The sequence below is a fragment of the Hyalella azteca genome, unplaced genomic scaffold (genome assembly GCF_000764305.2).
Source record: "Hyalella azteca isolate HAZT.00-mixed unplaced genomic scaffold, Hazt_2.0.2 contig6568, whole genome shotgun sequence".
Classification (NCBI taxonomy): Eukaryota; Metazoa; Arthropoda; class Malacostraca; order Amphipoda; family Hyalellidae; genus Hyalella; species Hyalella azteca.
Genome location: NW_025936726.1, coordinates 235981 through 263583, shown reverse-complemented (window position 1 = coordinate 263583; position 27603 = coordinate 235981). Strand labels below are relative to the sequence as shown.

Sequence of the window (27603 nt, the reverse complement as noted above, 5' to 3'; positions counted from 1 at the left end):
AACCCCACAACTGCCCTGCCTACATGACAGCTTAACCCCACAACTGCCCTGCCTACATGATAGCTTAACCCCACAACTGCCCTGCCTACATGATACACACCGCAGTCAGATCACGTGAGCTCAGCGGTGGTCGCTTATAAACTATGCCTCTTGGAGCGCAACTTCCCATTGGACTTCTGACGAAACGTAAAAGGCGTAAAGAATGGCGCACATAAAGGATTGTAAGAAGCTACCGAAACTTTGATTGAAAAATATTTAATTAAGAAAGAATTATAAACAAACAATTAAATTTTTTCACTATTAATCACCTGACGCGTTTCTTATTAGTTTTAGATATTGATTTTCGAGTAGTATCCATTATATAATATTTTTCCACTGCATTATTTTCAAAATCTCGAATTTGCAAGTATTGAATACTATCATTTTGCTTGAAAATGAATAACGTTTTTTCGAAACGTCGTAGTATTTAAAATTATCTTGGAAACCTCATTCCGATCTAACGACGTCATTAAGAAAAATCGTTTTACTCATCGAAAAAATAAAAGAAAAAAAATTATTAATATAAACTATCTCAGTTTTCACATTGTCGGCACATGAGCTCGTAGCGCGTGAGGAATTCCTGGATAAACTACGTCAGAATTTACAATAGTAAAAAAGTCGTGATTTACATTAGTATAAAAAATAAAACTAAAATTTGTGAACACGGTAAAAATGTATTATCTTAGTTACTTCCTGGCAGTTCTGTCATACAATAGATTTGCCTAATTAATAAATAATATGATAAGGAGATAGACCTACCATGAATAATGTACGGTAAAATCAAAACTTAGGCAAGCGTAAAATTGTTTCAAAAAATGCCGTTTAGCCATCGCAACAAACACTCGTAATGCCAGGATTAACAGATAGCTCTTTAAATATAAATTTATTACAAATGCCCAAATTTTCATAGAAGTAATAAATTATCTTAAAATATAGATAAGCAAATTTTAAAACTGACGCATGAAAATTTCAAATTAAATGATCTAACAAATAAAAATCAAATATTTATTTACACAAGTGTAAGCGATATGAACAAAAATAGACACGAACAAGGTAATGTCCACACAACACCCTGAATAATAATAAAAAACACTAATTCTACATAATCTACATACAATTTTCATACATTTTAAATTTTCTAATTACAAAAATATATCATTTTTACACTTGATCAGTCTAAAAAAGACAGCCACACAAAAGCTCAAACAGGGCAATATTCTTATTAAATACATCACACAGATATTGCGCGTCGAACGTGAATTCCAATCGCAAGGCTCCAAGTGTTAAAACTTTGTATTTCAATAAAATCTAAATAAAATGAAATTCTGTTATTGTGAGCATTAAATGCGGACGAAAACAATAACTATAAAACGAATAAAAAATTCCGTGATTGGAATGGTTTAAAGGATGTAAAAATAGTTTGAAATAAAAAACTGTTTGAAATGATTACATGGAGACGAAAGGTTGAAATCTATAAAATAATTGCAATATATATGGTCTAAAATAAAGCGGAAGAGCAATTGTAATAAAATGAAAGAGTTTACATTGGTGCTCTGCATTACGTATCAATCTTTACTGATGTTTATAACGGCGTTATATTGTGCAAAAATAGCGCTAAAATTTAAGAACTTCGACTTACAAATACAGTATTTTTTTTGTGCTGGTTTTCATTGAATTTGAGTGTTTTAAAGAATTATAGGTATTTTAAATATTGTAGTGTGTTGCATTGGAACCAGGAATAGTCTCAGACTAGTTATGTGATGCAACGCAAGACTAGTTAAGCAAAACGAGACTAGTATGACATAATGTGCTACAGCTTTTGGCCTTAGTTTCAGTCCAAGATAGTCATACTGGCACATTCCGCTTCATTTCGAAATTATCAAGAATTTGAAGAGAATAAGAAAATTAAATAAAGATTTGACAATGAGGGTTGAAAAATTAGGAGATCGCTAACCTTTGCGCTACCACTGGCTAGGAATGTTGTGTAATAAGCAGATATTCGTTTTTTAATGAAATTGGAACAATTAATAGGAATTTGTTTAGCTAGAGTTATGCGTTCCAATTAATTGAAAAAGCACGCTATGTTATAAGATTTCAAATTGCCTCAAAACTGGATTCAGTTCAACAAATATTTTAACAGATTAAGTGCGAAAAGAGCAACGTGTATTTCCAGTTCAGTACAACCTTCTGTAGAGAGGGAGTTCAGTCAGGGTAAGGCAAGTGTTTGTCCTGCAATTCCTACAACTTCTACGAGGAAAATTTTTTTCCGGTTATTAGTTGCTGCTTCACGACAAGATTCGAAAAAATCAGACAGCTTGAAACGGCAGCTTCTGTAGAATGTTTGACGAATTTCTTGAGTTCATTCCCACATGCGGGCGCCTGACATTAAAAAACGGCGATTGAACGTTACTTCAACATCATTAACACATATTCAAAGGTAAATCAGCGTCATTCACCTAAGGAGTTCCATTTTCGCGAATTCAACTCGTACACATAGCGCATCACGCAGTGCCAGTTTTTTAGAACTTTTTATTGCATGCTTGCTAATTTATTAGGAAGAACAAATAGGAAGACGACTTCCTGATAATTACACGAAATTGATTAGGAATACGATAATGACCTCTATGGATACTTGTTATTCGATGAATTTATATGAACATTTTATCTGAAGCGATAAACTATTAATAAAATCGAGAAGTATTTATGAAGGAAATTGCTGAGTTGAGCTGATAGCGGAGAGCAAACCTGGACGAGGTCTTTGCCTAGCTCAGGAGTCACTTCTTCTCTACTGGTCCCAGTGGCAGGAAACGGCCAGAGAAACGGTGCATCAGCATGGCCATAGGTGGAGCCATAGAGAACCTCATCTCAGGATAACAAAGTATAAGAAGGCATATAATTATAGAAAATGAGAAAGCACATGATGATAAAAAATGAGAAGGCACACATTGTAATAACAAATACTAAGGCACAGTGATGATGATGTGGCCGAGCCATCAAAAGATAATGCCGGGCAGTGGCTTGGGCATGATTGGGGCGGCGGGTGGGGCGGGCACGTCGAGGTGATGATGAACCTGCAGCCATGCCGAGGTGCGGTCACCGCTGGCCATGAGGTCACCGCTGGCCATGAGGTCGCCGTATGCGCCCTGCCCTTGAGTCGTCGCGCTGTTGAGAGGTCGTTGTTATCACGGGTCCCAACTTGGGTTACTAATGAACTTTATGATGAATTGATGATGAATAATATGGCGAAAGATTTATATTCGCCACGGGAGTTCATAGAACGACTTTTCAGGTAGTTTGTATTTATGGTATTTATCGTCTTTGTAAGCTGAAATTCGTTAAGAGCGTCATCACCTGTAGTGTTTGATGCAAAATTCAGGTTTCTCCCAAGCTCAAAAGAGTATATAATCTACAGTCAAGCTTTAAGAAGCTTACACTAAAGACAATTGATTTGTAACGGTTGCAAATAGAATTTGTACACCAATGAAGATAATAATCTGAAAACTATACGGACTTTGCACCTAACATTTAAATAACTCTTATGAGAAAGTTTAGCACTGAAACTTTCTTTGTTACTTAATCAGCTTTTAGGCATCAAAAGACTGTCACTCAAGATATTTTCAAACAGTGAAGGATTCGGATGTTTAAAATTTTTATTCCATCTTGTATTTTATGTTTGCCCAAAAGGGCTTGTTGTGTGTTGTAAGCCTGGCACCATAAATTTATTGGGGCTATTCGGGCGCGGATCCTCATTGCCTACCGAGTTGGTATATTGCCTGGATATAAAAATTGATCTTAAGTGGAGGAATACCAGGGCATTGAAAACATGAGAGGATAGGATTGGCCCAATACAAATTTGATTTCTAAATGGGTAAATTTTATCACGATTTCGGAAAGACAAAACAGTGTTTTTTTGGCTGTGACGGTCAAATTTGAGTTACAGGCATTACATAAAAAGAGAGTTTGAACAGGTCTATATATGCGTAGCATACATTAGTTTTATATTCGAAGAATTCTGGATGATTGGATCCTAAAATTGTAAGGATTATCGGTCCCGAGAAGCGCTTGCTAATCTGCTAATAAAGAATGTATCCGTTTATTTTCGATAATATTTTAACTCTAACAAATTTAGTTTAAGTCAGTGAAATTTGCACCCTGATTCTTGATTACTCGTGTATGTTAGGCTATAAATTTGTAACCGATGCTTAAATATTAACATGATGATTCAATGATGAAACAGAACTACTTTTGACCGATGATAGAATGATAGTGAATGATCACTCGCGCTAAATAATCTTGTTTCAAGTGCAAATTATTCATGACTAATTATTCCGCTTAAGAATAAGTGGACTCACGGACTGGGTTGAGTGTCAAGGACGTCGTCGAGGGCGATGGACTTGTAGTCTTCGTCGTCTTCTATCACGTCCTCGAACACCGTAGCGATGGACGTGGCGCGTGGTCGTGACGCTGCACAGTCGACAATTATTACGATAATAAATCTATAAGTGATAAATATAGGTAAATCAATATAAATAAATCAAATAAAGATAGACAGAAAATTGATTAAGAAATCGCATTATGTGAACATTTTGCACTTTTTACAACATGTGTGAAATGAAATAACAGCGCTTCTTATTTGAATACGTGCTATTTACTTATTATTATAAAGTATTAGAAATATTGTTATTATCAAAAAACGTTATTGATTCGTTTATAGCGTTAAAATTTTTAGTTAAATCCCAACCCAACTCACGATCAGCCATCTGAAGTACCGCAGGCTTGGTGCAAGTTAATTAAATGTTTCGTTAAATGCGAAACATTTAATTAACTCTTGATAAATGATGCGTGAAGACACTTATCAATTAATATCAGGCTTTAAATTAGCAAAAACATCAAAATAATATAATAATAAATATCAAATTAATATAAACTAATTGAAGTTAACTAACTCAATCAATATACGGCTATAAATTAACAAAAAAATAAAAATAATTTCGTAATAAATATCAAAATGATCTGAAATAATTGAAGTGAAGTAACTCATTAATATCAGGCTTTAAGTTAACAAAAACAATCAAAATAATAAAATAATAAAAAATGTATGTCAATATGAATTATATGAAGTTAACTAATATAGCAGAGTAATTCTTAATGCATGCAATGTTATCAGTGATATCTGAATGATTTTCATTATATAATGTAAATAATCGAACACGTAGACACGATTGTCCTAATAAATTACTAACGTGACTAAGATAAAATACCTCGTGAAAAATAACTAACGTACGTCAAGCGTCCTAAAAGCTACGGATGTTATTCGGATATTCGCACCTGCAGCGCGAAATAGTGACAACAAGAAACTTGTTTACAATTATAGTAATAGAGGAGAAATTTTGAATAAATAATATTTGATAAAGTGACTGTGAAATAATTGAAACGTACCGTGATGAAGCATTACAAGTAAGCGTTAACAATCATCTTCACAAAGTTCTAATCATACTATATTTTTTAATAATCCTGAAATAAAATATCATAATCATGATAAACAACAAACTAATCACAATTATAGTGCCAGAATCATAATCAGCAACATAATAATCATAATAAACCATGTAATAATAAAAATTTATCAAGCCATAATAATAACAGACAGTGTGATAATCACGATAATTATCGCCATAATCACAACTAAAGACAACACCGCGACAAGGTCAGTCCTAATTATAACAGACAGTGTGATAATCATGATAATCAACGCCATAATCACAATTAAAGACAGTATCACAATAATGTCAGTACCGGCAGTCTTGAAGGATGCGCAGGACACGGCGCTCCTGAAGCTCCTGGCGCTCCTAAAGCTGCGGTTGTCGACGCTGCGATGCGACGCGCCGTCGGGGGAGCGGCGGCCCCCCTTGCTGTCCCCCGCGTCCTCCAGGGGGATCACGTACACCCCCGGGGAGGGGACTGCTTCTTCTTCTGGGGAGGGTGCGTCTTGCAAGACAAGCATGGCGTTAATGTATGGTTGAATATTTTTTTAAGTATAGTATAATTTGAATTTTTTTATCTTCATAGAAAAGACGGAAAGAATAAAGAATTTTTGAGTCGTACTTGTGCGCTTTTATATCTGATTTGCCTAAGGGAATACTTTAAATATTCGCTCTATTGTACAAAATAGCGTTCAAATATTCAGTCTATTGTACAAAATAGCGTTTGAAATTTAAGAAGAAGTTCTGCTTTGTTCAGAGTAACAATTAATCAACATTTTCTATATTAAAAAATTATTTCTAAATTTATTAAGCACTTATAATCAAATTTCTATGAAAATTTATTTGCAAATAAGGTCCTAAAAAATTCCTGCGTGAAAAACAACGAATTCTTCATGAATTTTTAATACACACTATACAGAAAAGAATGGCTTAAAATTAATTTAAAATATTTTAAAAAGCAACAGCGAAGTATATAAATATATTTTTAATCATTTATTTAGTCAGCAGCAAAATCATCCCAAACAGAACATGAGCACCCAGATAACTATTCATTGTATTCATATTTCTTATGTTGTTACAGACCAAAAAACAGGAAATAAGTCAAATTAAAATTAGCAAAGCAATGTAATATCTCACCTTGATTAGGGTTGGGGAGATCTGGAGTCTTGGGGAAAATGAGGAACAAGAAGACACACACAGCTCCCCCAGACACAACACTCAGGGGGAACACACACCCACTGATGTACCCACCGACCCCACCAGCCTGCCACGGAGAGAAGGGGGAATGATGTTGTTAATTAATACATAGCTAATAAATTAATGTATTAATTAATACATAATTAATAAATTAATGTATTAATTAGTACATAATATATAAATGAATTTTGCTCATTTGCACAATAATTCACTCATTTGCTGTACAATAGATTATTTGATTGTAAAGTCATTTTGCAATTCATGTATTCATTTGCTTATTTGTTTACCGTAGATTTCCTGACAGTTTTAACAAAAATATGCAATAAGATAATATATATAATAATAGACGACTAATATAATAGTAAGGCAGCACGATGTAGGCCCCAACTCCTCCTCCTACCTGCACCATGGAGGGCAGGACGATGTAGGCTCCAACACCCCCTCCTACCTGCACCATGGAGGGAAGCACGATGTAGGCCCCAACTCCCCCTCCTACCTGCACCATGGAGGGCAGGACGATGTAGGCCCCAACACCCCCTCCTACCTGCACCATGGAGGGTAGGACGATGTAGGCCCCAACACTCCCTTCTACCTGCACCATGGAGGGCAGCACGATGTAGGCCCCAACTCCTCCTCCTACCTGCACCATGGAGGGCAGGACGATGTAGGCCCCAACACCCCCTCCTACCTGCACCATGGAGGGCAGGACGATGTAGGCCCCAACTCCCCCTCCTACCTGCACCATGGAGGGCAGGACGATGTAGGCTAGGGCAGCCCCCGCCGCCCCCGCGCTGTTCACCACCATCAGCGCCTTGCTCCTGCGACTCTCCTCCACAGCGACAAGCACGCCTCTGAATAATCCATCAGTAAAAAAATGATAAATTGTTCTAAATAAAATAAAATAAAATGGTCTAAAGAATTACAAGCACTGACAATCATTCTAATCAGTCCTAAGCATTAGAATCTAATTTAGTTTGGAAATATTTTTCTTCTTGCGTAGAATGTGAAGAACACAGCAGTATTCAGTGAAATTAAGGAGTATTCTAATAAGTGAATATTATAATCAGGAAACATACCTAATATATTGCAGTTAATAGCCTACGTATGAGCTGGGAGAAAATCTTACATTTCCTAGAAGCAGGCACATAATCTGGAGAAAATGACCTGTACCGTATGCAAGGGGACCAGACATTTATCCTATATATATCCTGATAAGAAAACATTACCCGTATCTCATGCAGGGGACGAGACAATGATTTATCCTATCACCAAAGTAGGGAGCATTTCCTATATTATATCCACCAAGTAGGAAGCACTATCTCTAACCTATTCCCCAAGTAAGAAGCAGAACCTGTTTCCCATCCCATTAGCGAGGAACATTACCTGTATACTGTCCCGTAAGTAGGGAACATTACCTTTATTCTATCATGCGAGTATGGAGCATTACCTGTATCCTATGGAGGTAACACCATAGGTGAAGAAGGAGGCCTGGGCGGCGGAAAGGACGAACACCCACGTCCTGGTGTCGGTGTCAGCGCCCTCGATGGCCACCACCACGAGCGTGGCGATGCCAACACAGAGCCCTACATTTGAGAGGCGCGAGCATGGCCGTGAATTTATTATACACAGCAATAGATTAAAAAACGCAGCTAGAATCTGGAGCGCAGATAGTAAAACGGGGAAAATTTATAAATTTTAGACACAATCATTACCCTGAGTGCGGTCAGAATATGGACACAATCGTAAATAAGGGGCACAACGTAGATCGTAGATAAGGGAACAATAAAACCCGGGTAATGTTTTACATCCTCAGCAGCTGTGGTGACAGAATGTCACTGATGTATGACCTATTATACTGTGACAACCGCTGACTAACAACCCTGAGAACCAGCTATCCAGAACTGCTGTCTCGTGCAGTACAAGCGTGACGTGTGGTTCTCACTAGATCATTCAGCACGGATGGTGCTGATAAGTGACCTATGCATATTTGCATTATTGCTATTGTAAAGCCGAATCGCATGTCTCTGCATTATTTCAAGATCTATGATCTGCAATTTGACTAACTAAAAGACTCAGAAAAGTGAGCTCGATGGCCAGAGGCACAATAAATATTTGTTCCCCAGAAAAGGGCACTCTAATCTTTATTCGAAAAGCTCCTCCTTGGCTTGAAAAAGAGGCACCTACGTAAATTCTAGTCGAGACTACGGCAAAATGTTGATTTGCATTAACGATCATTTAGAATAAAAAATACAAGTTAATTTCTCCTAAGCGCAGGACTATCACCAAAGTTAGAGTAATTTCTCAAACCTCCACATAGCAGCACAGACATATTTCAAACCAAGTTTCACAGTAGCCCTTAAGAATGAAAACTTACCTTACCTTAAAACCTTAACACTGCGTTCTCACTTATCTCCATCATTGACTTTATGCTACCGATATGCAGAATAACTGCTTGTGATCGCACCAGCAGAAAAGATTTATTCTATGTAATGTTATTAAGCAGTTTGACTCAAAAACCGTTAGTCAACCAACCAATTGAACAGATCATTAGAACTTCTTCTCACTATATTGTCTTGCTGAGTCACTTTAGTGACTTGAAGACTGACTTCACTAAGTGAATTAATTTTAAAATTCGCGTTAGCGGGTCTCGGATAAATCAATAAAGCGAGTCACTAATATTTACTCAAGTGCTTTGCTAATGAGTCACTTCAACTTACAGAACTCATCCTCCCTTCCCACTACTCGTCTCATTCCCCCAGCACTCACCCACGACGGTGGTGATGAGTAACTGGACCCTGGCCGGTTTGTTCACTTGCGGGATCGCGGGCTCGATGAAATAATCCAGCAACTGGGCTGCTAGGAGCCCAGAGAACAGCACAACCAGCAGGGCCCACTGCCCAGTAAGATGTCAGGTCTCATGATCTCTCCTGGTAGCCGGTACATGAATTTTTTTGGGGGGACCACGCTGATGCGCCACCTTTGACACCTACAAGCATCCTACCGAGTGACCCCAAGGTAAGTTAAAATTTGTTGAGGTTCGAACCCGCAATTTAGCTGCCATCTCGGTGTAACACTGCGCTCTACTGGTCCAAAGAGTATTGGGTGGGTAGGTCCATAGTGACGGCCAATTATGGATGTACTATATTACAGTACAGTATACATACTATTGATATACGATATACGGGGCTGTTTTTAAGATAATAGTAGCAGCCGAAGAGGATGCACTGTATATTAAGCTATAGAGTCCAGACTAGCAGAGCTACCACAGCTGTTTACTATCTTACTTAGTGTTTCGCCAATCTTTTTAGCCAATCCAACGTACACGACCCCTCACACTCACCCATGTATCAGCCCCAGGCAGTACCAGCATCGTGGCCACCAGCAACGTGTGTAGTACCCACGTACCCCCGAAATGTACCAGGGCACTCACGCCCACGTCTCGCTTTATGGCCTCCTGCCACGTGCAGCGGACCTGCCGGGGTACGCTTTCAGTACACGTGGCACATTAATGGTTTACTTAGCCACAGGAGTACTTTTGGTGTTGAGGTATACTAGGCCATATAATCTTATTTTTTGAAGTAAGACAATCATACATACACGGGAAACTCCGGCCAAGGAAGAGAATTATGAGCTTACACGGGTTTCAAGAGTGTACATGGGCAACATGGGTGTCCACATGCACCACAACCCGCATCACCCACCAGAGTGGTACACTCAATGGTGGGCAGGAAGATAAGGACGAGGCCCACCTGAGTGGCACACTCTATTGTGGGCAGGAAGATAAGGACGAGGCCCACCTGAGTGGCACACTCTATTGTGGGCAGGAAGATAAGGACGACGCCCACCTGAGTGGCACACTCTATTGTGGGCAGGAAGATAAGGACGACGCCCACGACGAGCGTCACGACGCCCGAGATGTAGAAGGGCGATGCCCAGAACTGGAAGCTGCTAAGACCTGTGCCCAGCATCGAGCCCAGCCACGGCCCTGCCCAGCACAGCAAACCTCAACAACATAGGCTGTTTAGCCGCTAGGTAGCGTCCCCTTAACACTAGGTTAGGTAGACACTAAGTAGACACTAGGTAGCTTCTCCTTAACATTAGATTAGATAGAAGCTCAGTAGACACTAGGTAGCGCAGAAGTTCAGTAGACGCCAAGTAGACGCTAGGTAGCGCCCCGCTTAACACTAGGTTAGATAGAAGCTCAGTAGACGCTAGGTAGCGCCCCCTTAACACTAGGTTAGGTAGAAGCTCAGTAGACGCTAAGTAGACGCTAGTTAAACGCTCGGTAAACTCACCAGTAAATATGATGGCCAGACGACCGCGGCTGCTGATCTTGCGGGAACCCAGGAGGCGGTAGACGATGGGGTAGCACGCGCCCTGGGGGGGGGGGGAGAATTTCATAATGCCTCCCCTTCAATTTGAGAAATGCATCATTCCTCACCAGCTATTTGAGAAATCCATCATTCCTCACCGTCAATTAGAGGAATTCATCAATCCTTGGCGTCAATTCGGGAATTTCGTAATTCCTCGTCGTCAGTTTGAGGATCAAATTAGGATCAAATGATGTCACTTGAGTGGGTACTGAGCCACAGGAGTACTTTTGGTGCTGAGGTATACTCACAGTCGTTCATCACAGTCAATTGAAACGTTCATCATTCATCACCGTCAAATGGAGACATTCATAATTCCTCACCATCACTTTTTACGTTGACTCAATTTTGCCATTTTGCTAATAATGAAAACCACAAGCCTTTTAGCCTTTTTGAGCTTTTGTAATATTTGAATTAAGAAAAAAATTTATCGAAGATAAAGTTCATTAGGGACCTCTTTATTGTGTGAAATCTTTACGTAATCTGATAATTAGCAGTATTATACATTAGCCAATTATTGTTTTGTTTATTGATCATGCAAGCTAGTAGAACTATTGCCTTTCTTCAGAATAAATATTTGCAAATTGGAAATGGATTAACATGCTCGATTAGATTAGATTATAATATTAACCAATTGTTAATGCATGATGTATAAATGTATAATAAAAAAGAAGTCAACACCATGAATTAACTCAATATGACACTATAAATATATCGTCTTGATATTATACTCGAAAATCCTACACCAGACCCTGCCAGTACCTGCACCAGACCCTGCCAGTACCTGCACCAGACCCTGCCAGTACCTGCACCAGACCCTGCCCGTACCTGCACCAGACCCTGCCAGACCCTGCCCGTACCTGCACCAGACCCTGCCAGACCCTGAGGCAGACGAGACCGACGGGTCCAAGGGTCAGGATCTCGCCCGTTGCCAGCAGCAGCAGCGCCCACTGCAGCGTGAACACGGCGCCCACGCTACCAGCGCCCAGGTTGCTGGGGGGTTTTGAAGATAAGAAATAATAAATAAATATAACACCTTTACCACTATTACGGTGATAGAGGGAAAAAGATGAGGGTGTATTTAAATGTAAAAGATACATGTGGCACCTATACGTACGTAACATTGAAAGAGGTGATAGGGTGAAGTTATAATTAAATGAAAAGAAATTAACGTGGTACCTATGGTTCACGTGAATAGGTTCACTGAACTGAAATGAGGTTCGCGAAGATGAGAAGGTGGCATATTTGGATATACAAGCAATGGTTTTAAAATCTATTTTCAGACTGTGATGCGAGTAACAGGGATGCCTAGACATAGGAGATTTGTTGCGTTGTTTATACCAGGCACGAGATCATTAAAACATTCATGTTAATTATTAAGCGATGTAGAATTCAATGAATCGTGAATGGTGAGATGAATGATACGTATGGAAAGTGGGAGTCTAAATAATTGTATACAAAATGGCTGAGTTTAATTAGAGGCTCGGGCTAATTATACTTTGTCACTTAAAAATCATTGGCGAGGAAATCCAAATGCATCTTTAAATTGACTTCTCCAAAATTCAGGAGGGTGAAACCCAGCTAAACCACAACGGCACTCACAATGGATGAGACTAGTACAAACATCCATGCACTTCTTGCCTTGTGTAAGTCATGCTGACCAGTTTGACCCTGTGTGATGGCATATCTGTATTACTTGCCAAAAGTGCATCATTATTTAGACAATACGATTTAAATATCTGCCGTACCTCTCCTCAATGGAGTAGTAGCCAAGGAAGAGGCCGATGATGGAGAAGAAATGTAGAGTTGCGAGCAGAGAACCTTGCACGGCCACCTGATAGTGACTCTGCAACACAACTTCAACTTTAGCGCTCGCAGCTAGACATTGAATCAGAATTAGACATTAGATGAGCTCGGAATGCCGGAATATAATACGAATATTGGCCGTCCTAACGCGGTGGCGGTCTGACTTCCGATATTTCAATTATCGAAATCACTTTCTTAAAAATTAATAAAATTAAAAAAACGCAAGTTTTAACTTCAATGATATTATTAGCGCATTTTCTCATTTATGGAAAAAATGCACTATTGTGATCGCCACGTCCGTTTGTCTGTCTGTCTGTCCGTCCGTCCGTCTGTCCGTCCGTCTGTCCGTCCGTCCGTGACCACGTTTTCGTGGACGAGAAAATGCGCTCTCTGTCACTCACTGCAGTGAGTACAGAGTTATATATTTTTTTCAACCCACCTCGTGCACTTTGCCCGCCAATTCAAAATGGTAACAGGTCTGGGGCTCGGGCTCGAGCGTGGCCCGCAGCAGCGTCCTGAAGGGCGTGTCGCCCCTCGCGCCGATGTACCTCAGCAGCGCCCGGAGTCTTTCCAGCTCCTGCGTCAGGTCTGCGTCGCGTGAACGTCCAGAGTCTTTGACGATGATTGAATCTTTTTCGACGAAATTATTGTTTTCTTCTTGAGCGTTATTTACGATTTCATAATCGTTCCCTTGCAGTCCTAGCTTTTTACGGGATTCTAGGTTTCTGCCACCGATATCATGTGATTTTACATCGAGGACAATCCATTTATGCTCAGGATCTTTTAGTTCTTCATCTTCCTTATAATTTAATTTTAAATCTTCTTTGTGTTTTACAGATAATTTTAATTTGTCCTCATCATCATCGCTAAAATTTCTTTGTTCTCTTTCTACATTCGCATATTTTTCGTGGACATTAGATACAGATGCTGACCTCTCATCACTTTCATATACGTTCTCTCTTTCATTATTTGCTTTCACGAAGAAGGGACTTTCGTTTCTTAAATTTCTGTGAATTGTGGTATTCCTACCTGCGTCCCCGTCAATATTTTGCTGACCACTCGCAGGCGCAGCCGACTTTCCATCAAAATAATTTTCTTCTTCTTTGACATGCGAGTTTTTTCTACCCAAGTTGGACGGTTGCCCCCAACTTAAATTTCCTGAGTAATCTATTGGTATAAAATTGTCATCGTAATCAGAATTTTCTTTCGGAAAATTCCAGCTTTCGGTAGAAATTTCCTGTTTTGCATCATCAAGCTGCTTTTGGAACAAAAGTAAATCTCTGAGTAACGTTTCCAAATCTTCGTTGTCACCAGACTCTGACAACCGCTTGGTGATCAGTCCAATAATTTCTTTATCAACTACCGATAAATTATGAATTAATGATGTTCTATTTACATTATTTTTAACTCCTCGTGCATCACCACTCAACTCACTATTTATAAAATGTGAAACTTTATTTCCACCATAACCTCTCCCCTCAAACTCACTATAGTTATCGAAACCATTGTTCTGGTTCCCATAACCATCATTGTGAGTGGTACTTCCACCAAGTCGCACTGCCAAGCTCGCAGCTAACAAGTTAGGTAAGTTAGTGCGTGGGTAGTGCAGAGTATAGTTCGTGGTAGGGTCGGTAGAGTCACAGGCTGAGATGGTAGGTAGTGCTGTGAGTAGAGCGTCTCTGGACGCGTGGTAGCTCACCAGCAGCAGCATGCACAGCACGGATGTCAGCACGCCTAAGAGACAAGCGAAATTAATTATTTGTTTATTCTATTAAACATCAAGCTATTTTTAATGCAATTGGGTTAAATTTATTTAATTTAGATATCGGCACAACAAGAATTTTACCGGTACAAATTAGATCGTACTATTAATATCCCACCATCACCACCATGAATATCATCACATCACTACCACAGCTCCCTCACCACCACAGGATGAGGGTAAGTGAGGGGTGATCTGCCCTTCTATGGCGCCCAACGCTCAGCTTTTCACTTGAATACAAGTTTTTATAACGAGGAGTCAACGATTAATCATATTCTAATATGAAAGTATACGTCTGATTATATTACCGTGAGATCATCAACGTTTTATTATATCATCAAAAGACAACCAAAGTCTTGTATCATTACACGGTCATCACTCATCTCATCCTCCATCTTAGCACCCATCACACCTCATCACACCCCATCATCACACCCCCTCATTGCCGTCGTGTATGCGGTACATCGTGTCCACGAGTCTGGGATTCACTCATCACATCACTTACCTCATCACCCATCACTTCACCCATCACACCCCCATCACTTCACCCATCACACCACTCATCTCATCACTCATCACATCCCCCATCACACCCCCTCATCACACCACCATCACCCCCACATCACTCACCACTGTCGTCGTGTATGCGGTACATGGTGTCCACGAGTCTGTGATTCATTCATCACATCACTTACCTCATCACCCACCACACCACCCATCACATCACCCACCACATCACTCATCACGCCCCCCCTCACCCCCGACATCACTCACCACTGTCGTCGTGTATGCGGTACATGGTGTCCAGTCAGTGATGAATACATGCTGCTAACTCAACGTTCTTCAGGCGCCATCTTGGTTGAACATCTGTTCATCATGTTCACGATCTCCTCGAATTATTCAAAACAAATCTTTTAAATTTATTACGGAAGATGCTGTTCTATAAAGTTTAGTTTCATTGAGTTTATAAACTATTTGGTTTTAAGATTTTGTACACGTTTCTTAGAATAATTCGATGACATATTTAAAAAAAAATAAATATTTTTATTGTTGTTTACAAGTAATTTTACTAAATTTAAAAACTCAAGGTGCCAAAATTAATGAAGGATGTAACAAAAATCTATGAAATGGAAGCAAAATTGGATTAAAATTCATGATTGACGATAAATGTTGGGTTAATTTGTTGATCCATAGCAAAGATACGAGTAGCACATCTATACAAACATTTGTACAAACATTTGTACCTACGAATAAAATTTATGAGAGTACAAATGTACGGCGTACAAACACGATGCAAGAGTATTAAGCGGCAGCGTGTATAATGCATAGATACGTGTTAAAGAAGTACACGCGCACACACGAGGTATCAATACAAGATACGCATAACACAGCGCATACATATCAGCGCGCAGCCCTAGAATATACAGCAAAGTTTTAGATCTATACACTCCTGGAAGACACATTGATCTCTTTGTATATTATTGCTGGTCATTATTAGATAATACAGCTCGCAGTGTGAGATTCAACAAATTTAGTTTACATCACAACTCTGCTTACAGTGTTAAGTATACAGTACACGAAGTAAATAACACTGACTGTATAAGCAATATACAGAAGGCATTATATGCGTGCGGTATATTGGTTTTTAAAATTGGAAATAGTAAATTGTTAATTGGAGTTTACCAATATTTATTCTTTGCTTAAAGTTGAATTACGTCATTAAGCTGCATGACCTTTATGATGAGCGTGTTAATATTGGTACAAATGAGACTGCATTGTAGAGGTAGAGTTAACAATGACACAGCGGTGAGTATGAATATCTCCTACAATACAGGATCTGTATTGTGTGTTGTGTGTGGTAAACAGACAACAGGAGCGTCGCGCTGAGGCTTACGCAGCAGTTTTTGTCGGCTTGCTTGAAGCCTCCAATAAGCCTTCTTGTAAATAATAAAGCTCTATTCAAAATAATAATGCTTTCTTGTAAATAATGCCACATTCTTTTAAAAATAACCATTTTTTGCTTGATAGTCATACCTTATTTTGAATAATAATAATACCTTACTTTAAATAATATGCCAATGCACAACTTATACGTGTTAACTGCGCAAGATATACTTTCTTATATAGTGTGCTATGCCTACATGAAATATAATTTATACATGTGCATATGCATGTAAAAAACGCAGGTTATAAAAAAATATAACTCAGTACTCACTGCTGTGAGTGACAGAGAGCGCATTTTCTCGTCGACGAAAACGTGGTCACGGACAGACGGACGAACAGACAGACGGACGGACATGACGAGCACAATAGCGCCTTTTTCCATAAATGAGAAAATGCGCTAAAAATGGTGTACACGTGCACGGACAATGTGTTGCAGGGTAAGCAAGGTAAAGACGAGGAGGCAGCGAGCTGTTCACTCGTGCATAATACATTAAAAATATAACTGCACGTCACATACGTACACTATTTACTGTATCTAGGCCGTACACGTTCATACAAACAGCGGGTCACACAGCTTGTGTTGTGTTTCAGTACGCAGCTTGTGTTGTGCGGAAGCATATAGCGTGTGTTGTATGGCAGCACGTAGCTTAAGTGTTGTATGGCAGCACGCGGCTTGTGTTGTGTGGAAGCATATAGCTTGTGCTGTGTGGCAGCACACAGCTTGTGTTGTGTTTCAGCACGCGGCTTGTGTCGTGGGTTGGAGAACATTGAGTTTGGAATAAAAAATATTGAAATGAGTATCAAAGAACTGGCGACTTTTCAGCACCAGGACTCGACAGACTTACGGCAGTGCTGTTAAGAAGTGTGTTGGAGCACTGAAGGCTCCGTTCACAATGCTCTGGAATGCCTCGATGATGGAGGGAATTATCCCTGAGGACCTCAAAGTGGGACTGATAACGCCAATCAGCAAAGGAGGTCCGAGGGACAGACCCCAAAATTACAGACATTTGAACTTTAACTCACCGGTGGTCATGATTTTTGAGAAGGTAGTGGCCAGGAGATTGGCCAGTATATGGAAGAGGCCAAACTGCATAATAATGGACAACAAGGTATCGGCAAAATCTTTCCTGTTTGTCACATTTATTGGAGCACCATCACCGCCTTGTGGTCTACTGAAGGAGAGGGCTGGCGTGGACGTAATATACCTGGGCTTAGCTAAATTTTTTGACAAAATTGACCATGGGGTGCTCTTCCGAAAGCTAAGGCTGTTAAGAGTAGGAGGGAGACTGTTAGAGTGGATCCAAAACTTCCCTACAGATAGAGTACAAGCTCTCGCAATTGGAAACTCGAAATAGAGAGAAGCGAGTGTGAAAAGCAGGGTGCCACAGGGCTCGGTGCTTGGACCGATCTTCTTCCTCATCCACATCGCCGAAATCGACTCAGAACTTACCCACGCATCTTCATCGTCATTTGCGCGACGGACGATACAAGAGTGTTGATGAGGATCACAGATGACCTAGACTGCAAGAGGTCACAGGATGACTTGTCGACAATCTATGATTGAGCCCTAGTGAATAATATGCAATTCAACAGCACCAAGTTCGAAGTATTGAGGTACAGAGTCGGCACAGGGACCGGGATGCCTCATCGCTACTTGGCATCGGATGACGCAGAAATTGAGGAGAAGCAACTTGTTCGAGATCTCGCAGTGTTGATGAATAGCAAAGCCACGTTCGATGACCACATCGAGGAAATAGATTTGCGAGGCATACAACGGATGTGGTGGATCCAGCAGACATTCTGAACGAGAGAAGCAGCGCCAATTATTACACTCTACACTTCGCCTTCGTGCTCCATAATCTTGAGTACTGCTGCCAGCTTTGGGCACCGCTCAAGGCGGGCGCGATGCGGTAACAAGAGTCACTCCAGCGGACCTTCACGTCCAGGTTCAGCAGTTTAAGGGAGCTTGAGCTGAACTGCTGGGACAGCTTGAAACACCTGGGACTGCAATCAATGGAGAGGAGGAGAGAAAGGTATATCATACTGTACATTAGGAAGGTGATAAAACCAGACTGGCTCCCAACTTTGAAAGTGAGACCTCCAAAATAGTAGCATATTACCACGAGAGGAGGGGGAGACTGTGCAGGATTCCGCGTACTAATAACCGAGCCGCGGCCAGAGTACAGACTTTCGTGAGGGATCACTGTCCGTGGTAGGACCGAGTCTGTTTAATGCCTTGCCAAAGGTGCTGAGAGGAGGTGAGTTCACCCTTTCGACATTCAAGTGACGACTGGATGAGTTTTTGCTCAAGAACCCGGATCGTCCACTTATGAAAAACTACCCTCAGCAAGAGACAAGCAACAGCATCTTGCATCAGCTGGCCCAAAAGAGAAAAGATAGAATAAGTCCAACGTTACATTTGCGACCCGAGGGCGGGTCAACCTGCATATCGACGACTTGGAGACAGAGGACGACGAAGGCGGCGCATCAGCTTGACCGTGGACTGAGAAGTCCTAAACTCATCATAAGGTCATAAGGTTACAAGATGTGGCAGCATATAGCTTGTGTTGTGTGATAGTCCTCGCTTGTGTTGTATTAATGCCCACACGTTATTTTGTGTGACAACACATGCATTACATACGAGAGCTCAACATTACCCATGTGTGGGTGTCAAGTAAGGACAAAAACGTTGAACCTTCTTTAAAAAATAGTGAAGTGATGAATATATGGAGAATGTTAGGAAGTTGTTATTGGAAACATGATTCACAAACATTCCTTACTCGAAATTTTGTATTGAAACCCTGGGAAAGTATATACAGTTATAAGCATTTATAGCTACAACATTAAGCTGGCGACATATGTTGAGCGGCACAATAGATAATTTTCAATCGATATTTTTCAATAAATCGATCGATACATAATATATAGAGCGATCTCCAGATACGAAGGCAAGTGATCTGTTTTTCCTCGGTAGAAGTTGAATTTAGAAAAGTCTCAAACAACGTAGCCGTAGCATTGCAGCTGTAAAGCCCGGATATTTGCAGCTGTAGCCTTATAGCTGTATCATTACAGTGTAATCGATGTTTCGAACATCGTAGCTGTAGCATTGTGGCTGTAAGACACTAACATTTGCAGCTGTAGCCTTTTAGCTGTATCGTTACAGTGTCGTTGACGTCTCAAACGTCGTAGCTGTAGCATTACAGCTGTAAGACACTGAAGGCTTATAGCTGCATCTTTATAGTGTAGTACTAGTAGACGACTGTAACATCGCAGCCAACAGAACGCAACATCGTTGATGTTACAGCAACATTCCCCGAGCCTCGCGTACAGCGCAGTAATGAACATCAGCGGTGCGCGGGCATGCCTCAGACGGGCCAATAATGAGACATGTTATTCCTGAGATATTCTATTCTATGCCTAATTGAATTATCCAAAATTCAATTCTGTGTATTGAAATTAGAAAATTTCCCCTCTCTTATTCTGAATAAATTAGATCTCTTCACCATGAGACGTTCTAATGAAATAATAGTTTTAAAACGGTGCCTTGCTCATTTTATCTAAAACCTCCGTCGTTACACTCAGTGAAATAAGGGCATCGAGGGTTGCATTGCAAGAAGTCGTGATGCGAGTGATGTTCCAGCTTCTAATGGAGTGATGCAGCAACGGGACATGTGGTGCTCTGTGATGTTGTGGTGGAACAAACTTATTGCTTATTGCAGCGGCAGTCTGATGGTTGTAGGAGGTATTTTCACCTATTGAAACAGAACGGCTTTGAAATATTGCCCACGCCCCACATATAATATCAACTGATTAACCAAGCAATAAAGTTCATCGAATTCAAGTCCTATTGACGCATGTCACGTATCATTCTAATCACTCAATGAGTCAATTCATGCACAACAAACTGAGTCACGTCGTGACTCATTAGCCTGCCACGTCATGTCACATGTTTGACTACGAGTGACGATGTTGGCTTAACGTGTACAAGAAAACCGATGTTTTGTATGGATTCTTATCGCTGCGTCATAGATAACGCTGGACAAGAACTTCGTATTTGTTTTCATTGGCTGTCAAAACATGCTCAAGTTTGCAGACCACTCAGTGCTGGAGCAACGACTTTACATCTACAATTAGTAAATTGTTAGGTAATACACGATCAATAACAATAAATTGATGACTAAGTCGTTATATATAATAACAAACAGCAAGCACATAATCAAAAAACTCCCAGCACCCGGCACTCAGAATCGCCCGAGGCGAGCACCACACACCCCACCTTCACCAACGCCTTAGCGATACTGGGCCCCCTCGTTGCCAGAGGGGCGCTGGTATCACCCCACCCCTCTCCCTATCCCCAATCTTATCTTCTGCCCCCTCAACCCTCTTTTCCTCCCCATGCTTGACCGACACACGTCAACCCCCCCTCCCCTCAAACATATTCCCTGCCCACATTATGCAAAATTATCTACTTTCAAACAAAAATCAAGGCAGATTTATCAATTTATATTATCAATATTGACAATATTTATCAATATTATTTATTATTTTATTGATTTCAAAAGTCGAATGCGACTTACTGTGTAGCCGTAGCCTTATGACTGCAGCATTTTAGTTATAAGGCACTGACATTTATGGCTGTAGCCTCATAGCTGCATCATTACAATGTAGTCTTACAGCAGAAGAACTTACAGCTGTAGCCTGACAGCTGTGACCACACTACTAGAACCTGACAGCTGTGGTGCAGTCAGGTGCAGTTGTGCACATGTTCAACTGATTTTAAAATTTGATTTTCAGGACAAAAATCAAGATCCAAACGCAGAGTTAGGCATTCAAGTTTTATCATCACAGAACCCCAGAAAACTCGTCCATTCAGATCAAAGACTCCCCTTACTTGAGAACTTTTGTTGATAATTAGATATTATATTAAAGGGAATATGTCCAATAAATAGAAAAATAGAAAAATGTCCAATAATAACACAGCGGCTATGACAGCCTTGTGTACAGGCATCTGTGTCGCTATCTGAGCATCCTTTCATACAGTCACACAGCCACACAGAGGTCAATGGGCTTGTGTGGCGACGTCTGCAGAGTTGCTGTGTAGCGACGTCTGCAGAGTTGCTGTGTGGCGACGTCTGCAGAGTTGCTGTGTAGCGACGTCTGCAGAGTTGCTGTGTGGCGACGTCTGCAGAGTTGCTGTGTGGCGACGTCTGCAGGGTTGCTGTGTGGCGACGTCTGCAGAGTTGCAGTGTGGCGACGTCTGCAGAGTTCTTGAGTTAATGTTTGTGTGGCTACACAGGAAGAGTTTTGGACAATATGTTTCTCAGAAAACCTTATTAAAGTTATCAGATTTTAATTGTTTGCATTTTCTCCTGCAGTTCTTTCTCCTCAATTTGTTTTTTTAATTTTAATCGAATTCAGTTTAGCAAAACTTCAACAACATCGTAGCGTCAACAACATCACTGATTAGTTAACAACTGTTACAACAAATGATGTTAGCTAACAGATCCTTGCAACATAGCAAACAGCTTTTCCGAGGTTGGAATCTTATAAATCACTGATAAATTTGAATTAATCAGATATAAGTTAATTAAATGACCAAGAATAAATTAACTTCACTAATTTACAAAACAGCAAGCAGAACTGCGGTGTACTGTTTGTGTCGTTGTACAGAAACGGTACAGAAGTGGTTTGTACGACAGGGGTATTGGATATATTGTTATCTTGTTATCTCATTACAATCTGTATTAATCAGTTCTCAATCAGCGGCTTGGAGTCCGGGGAGCCTTAGGTTCTCAGGTTCTCAGGTTCTCAGGGGGGACCGCCATAACACAGCTGGTGTCAAAACGGGAATAGATAATAACGGTATGTCCATTATTTCTAAACAGACGAAATACATTTTTGAAATGTTGGTTATATGCACCCGTGACACCATCGATCGTTACCAATTATATTAGTTCTGCACAAAAATAAGTTTAAACCTAGTGTAAATAATAGAAATGTTTAAGGATATTTTTTTTACAATGATCTGAAGCTACGAAAATTTCTTTTTATTTCAAAGTTTTGAATTTTACAATTTTCCGAAGGATATGAATGAAGATCTTTTCAATAGTTTTTAAATGATCAAGTGATCTCACAATACAATTTGGAGTTCATTGGTTTAAAAATATTTAATTTTGCTTTAGTAATCATTGACATCATAACTACTATGAATCATGTAGGATTTGTGAAAAGATTAATATTAATCAAGAAGTCTCTGAAACGTCATTTGTGTACAGAACACGTGTAAGATATTTTGCAGTATGCAATATATATCGGTTGTAACACTTGTTCTTAATTTATATAATATGTATCGACAGGATTAATTGAAATTAAACTTGATCATTTTTACATGGAATTAATGAAAAGAATCTCATATTGATAAGTTTATTAATAGAGTTTAATCGACTTATCAAATCTATCATAATAACGCCCTGATCACTGTCGTGATTAATTGTAATCTAGAATAATCACTTGACTCCACTATAACAATTTTAATTGGCCTCGCCTTAAGTGTGTGCCCCAAAACAAGCGTTATCATGTAACAGCCTTGAGCCCACGCATATCTCGACCTCTTATCTCACAGGGGCCATAATTACTGAGTACACTAAATACTTCTGCACGATATTCTTATTGAAAAAGTATTATATTTCTATACGAAAAATCATTATTCATAGTATTCTTATACACAAAATCATCATGCCTGGTGTTCCTATTTAAATTAGGTATATGCGAGTAATGTTTTTCAGGTACGTTAATAATGCAGTTCTTTTCTGTAGCTTGACAGTTTTTTTTAGAATTGCTTTGAACTGAAATATTTATGGTAATAGTTTTCGAAGCTGATGGATTATCATTAGTATTTGCCGTATGTTAATACTCTCACCTAAATCCATTTAAATATTATTGTTTTTAAAGTCTAATTAGCCGTATTTTTTGTGTGAAGAAAATTCTAATTGTCATATTTCAATTATTTCTAATGGTTTGAGGGCACGCGTAACAATTTTAAGTCGTCAATGTCAGCCATGGCACCAGCGACTGCAACGACTTCGTTTAACTCGACCGCTCCGACGCCGATCCCGTCGTAACAATAACTTCAGTGAACACCGCCCCAGTCCCAAGTCCATGACAGATTATTGCTCTAAACGTGACGAGTTTAGAGAATAATTATTCTAACAATTATTTAATTTTTAGCGCCTTTTCTCATTTATGGAAAAATTGCACTATTGTGCTTGCTATGTCCGTCTGTCTGTCCGTCCGTGACTTCAAGTTTTCGTCGACAAGAAAATGCGCTCTCTGCCACTCACTGTAGTGAGTACTGAGGTATATATTTTTATTAATGTGCATTATGCAATGAGGGAATATTTAGATCGGAAAATTCCGACAGCAGAAAATAGTCGCGATTTCTGGAAGATTTTCATGGTGTTAAAGACAAACAAAAACTTTTGTTTGTGATCGTTGGAATTTTCGGTTAAAATTTAAACTTGCAGTAGATATAGAATTTCTTGAGGTTAGTTTCTTCAACGGATGGAAAATCTACTCGCCTAAACTTCTTAGCACTTCTTATCTGGCTTTCTCTATGGATCGGCAAATTCTTGCTTTTCGAATAAATACATCATAAAAGTACAGATTGACATACCGGGTAATAATACCACATCCGAAAAATCCAAAATATATTTTATCATTCGTAAAAATTGCAGTACAAAACGTCTTATGAGTAGCCTACGGTGAACGCGTATCCTAGATTCAAAAACCTCATTAAATAAAAAAAAAAAACGTAACATGCCTCCACGAATTATGGGAAAATTGAAAACAGTTCAAAATAGGAGGACAAATCAAGCAAACATAATTAAAATCAACGGAAAAACACCGAGCGATTAACGACTATCGATTATGCAGAAACCGTTGACCGTTTTCGTAACCGCGTAAAATGTAAAACGGCTCTAAAACGTCATCATGACGCACTTATCTGTACTTACGCAGTACACGCACCCATTGACCTTTGATGTGAGCATTACAGTTCAGGTTTAATATACTAAAGCTGCTGTTTGCTGAGCTGGAATGATCGCTTGATAAGTGAGCAGGAATGATCGCCGGTTTAGTGAGCTGGAATGATCGCCTGTTTAGTGAGCTGGAATGATCGCCTGTTTAGTGAGCTGGAATGATCGCCTGTTTAGTGAGCAGGAATGATCGCCTGTTTAGTGAGCTGGAATGATCGCCTGTTNAGAGACAGGAGCTGGAATGATCGCCTGTTTAGTGAGCAGGAATGATCGCCTGTTTAGTGAGCAGGAGTGATCGTCTGTTTAGTGAGCTGGAATGATTGCCTGATTAGTGAGCTGGAATGATCGCCTGTTTAGTGAGCAGGAGTGATCGTCTGTTTAGTGAGCTGGAATGATCGTCTGTTTAGTGAGCTGGAATGATCGTCTGTTTAGTGAGCAGGAATGATTGCCTGATTAGTGAGCTGGAAAATCTAAGTTCTAAAACGAATAAAAATTTTTTTTTCTGTGTGAGCGTAAGCGTGAGGTATAAAACACATAAAACTATATTATCTCAGGTGTTATGCTTGCATACATCTTAAGAAAAAATTCATCAACACGATGCAAATTATCACAGATGTCTGCAACAGGGAGAACGAAGAAGGGTTAGGCAAACAGCTTCACGCCGACGAACATCATTTCACAGTTGTCAACATTAATTCATGGTTATATATGCGGACACTGATGATATTTTCACTAAAGTTTACCCCATAATAATATGCGTTTAAAAATTGCTTTTCAAAGACAACACTTCTGAACAATCCAGTAACTAGGATGTAACACATGTACAATGAATTTCTAATTTAATTTTAAAATATTGAAAAAAAATTATTTTTCAAATATTTTTAAGATATTAAAATTTTGTAAATTTTCAAAATTATTCATTCTGTCAATTGATTCATGCATTGTCTCCAACTATACGCAAGTGTGCCAAATTTCAGATCGATTGGACAGGTAGAAGTGTGTTAAATATCGATTATAAGATTTGTAGCAGACAGACAGACAAACAAACAAGAAGTGAAGTTAAAGAGAAGTGTAGTGAAAATAGGGAAATCACTCCTAGTTTTGGAAGCACTGCCCTGGGCAACGCTAAGCCCTCCTCGACTTCTGATGAGCAAACACGCGTCCAAGAATCCACGCCAAGGCGTCTAATTTGCGAGTTTCACACGTGCATTGATAAGAACTATAATTAGCAACAAACATTTCTAAATAATTGTACGATTTGGTATAAAAATGTCTAGTGAAACTGTGCTTCTTTATGAGGCTTCTCTTGTACAGGAAAAAATTAAGACTTGAAGGTTGAAATGGACAGAAAGTTCATTATGAAAATATTTATGAAGGCCGAAAACGCACACACAAAAAATGAAAATTTACGTTTCAAGCAAGAGGCACACAAATAAATAGGAAAACTAATAAAAAATTGCATGAGTATCAAAATAAAAAAGGCTAACTGTATTTTAGCTAAAATCGCTACACGACAATAAGAATGGACGTTAGAACAGTAAACGAGGTTGCGAGGACGTGAGTTGCTCTCAACGCGCACACGTGCAACACAGCAAACACACAAACACAGCAAACACACAAACACAGCAAACACACAAACACAGCAAACACAGCAAACACACAAACACACTCTGCATTAAGATGCACCTTTCTCCATAGAATCTTACTACAAAATATATAAAAAAACAACGAAGAACACGCAGTTACACTCCAGAATACCAGATTAACGATGGAAGTACGGCTTAAACTTCATTTTTTAATAAAGTTTACGACGATCACAAACCATAACAATGATTTAATGAGCATTAGAGCGATCAGAATTGTGGAACACCAAGATATGAACGTAACTGATAGTTTGAAGTGAAGTTCCAACAAAGTGTTCGTTGTATCATAAATGTATTCACTATAGCTAAGAACACAATACTTTCTTCGCAAAAATACAGCACCAGTGAAAACATCGCAACGCAGCATTAATAAATAAGAGCTCAAATACTATTAAGAAGTCCGCAGCTAAACAGGCCTATGTACAACTACTTTAGAAATCTTTATATATAAAAAATATCTTTGATTGTCAATTAAAAGTAGAAAAATATCCTCGCGAGTTCAGAGCTCACGCGAAGCTGACACGCGTCACGTGGGTAACTCAATTACATTGTATTTATATAATAACTATTAGATATATCAGTTTTCATATCAGTACAATCACACTGCAATAACTTCTATTATTACCTTGCATCATGTTATGATAAGAACGTTATCTTTTATAACATATTCATCACCTTTAGTTACACATTTGAACTATTGGTCACAGATTTAATCTACTCCAACAATGTTTTAAACCGAATATAATTGTAATAATATTTAAAATTAATTTCAGTGTAGCCAAGAATGTAACTACTCTCGACTCCATTCTGGTCTTGCTTTCCAAATGACGATAAAATTATTCGTTTCAAACAGATAATTCCCATCTAACTAGCACTGACTTCGAGAACGTCAGGGGCTGGAGCAGCTATAAATGAAAAATTTGCAATTAAGTTAAATTATCACTAAAACATAATGCAATTTATTAATTATTATTCTTGACATTGATCAAAACAATGAAAAAACGGAAAAAAATTTAAATTGTCATTTGAAATTTAAATAAAGTACAATCTCTTTTAAAACCCGATATTTCTCGAGGTCTTAGACCGACATTTAGATCTCTTTGAGTGAAAAAAAATTACATTATACTTCGGGATAATAATTAAAATAATTGAACAAACATACGAAGTGTATCTGCGACGAGTTGGAAGATGTTTATGACTTAGTGTGACATAAATTTGATTTGAATGATAAAATATTCCGGCTATTGGTTCACGAATATTATCAAATGTTGAAAAAATAAATAACTTCTCTATTATGCAAATCATCTTGAGCCAGTTCAACTACCT

General features: G+C 39.2%; 1 protein-coding gene across 1 annotated transcript; it reads right to left on the bottom strand.

The window, feature by feature from the left end:
• Nucleotides 1-1031: 1031 nt before the first annotated feature.
• Nucleotides 1032-15772, bottom strand: LOC108676729. The gene is made up of 14 exons (XM_047880902.1): nt 15432-15772; nt 13335-14629; nt 12838-12935; nt 11950-12082; nt 11015-11096; nt 10565-10704; nt 10060-10191; nt 9486-9612; nt 8167-8302; nt 7456-7570; nt 6660-6786; nt 5836-6027; nt 4392-4503; nt 1032-3201 (listed from the first exon to the last, which is right to left on the bottom strand). The coding sequence occupies exons 1-14, from the start codon at nt 15454-15456 to the stop codon at nt 3033-3035; spliced, it is 2883 nt and encodes a 960-aa protein (XP_047736858.1). The 5' UTR covers nt 15457-15772; the 3' UTR covers nt 1032-3032.
• Nucleotides 15773-27603: the final 11831 nt, after the last annotated feature.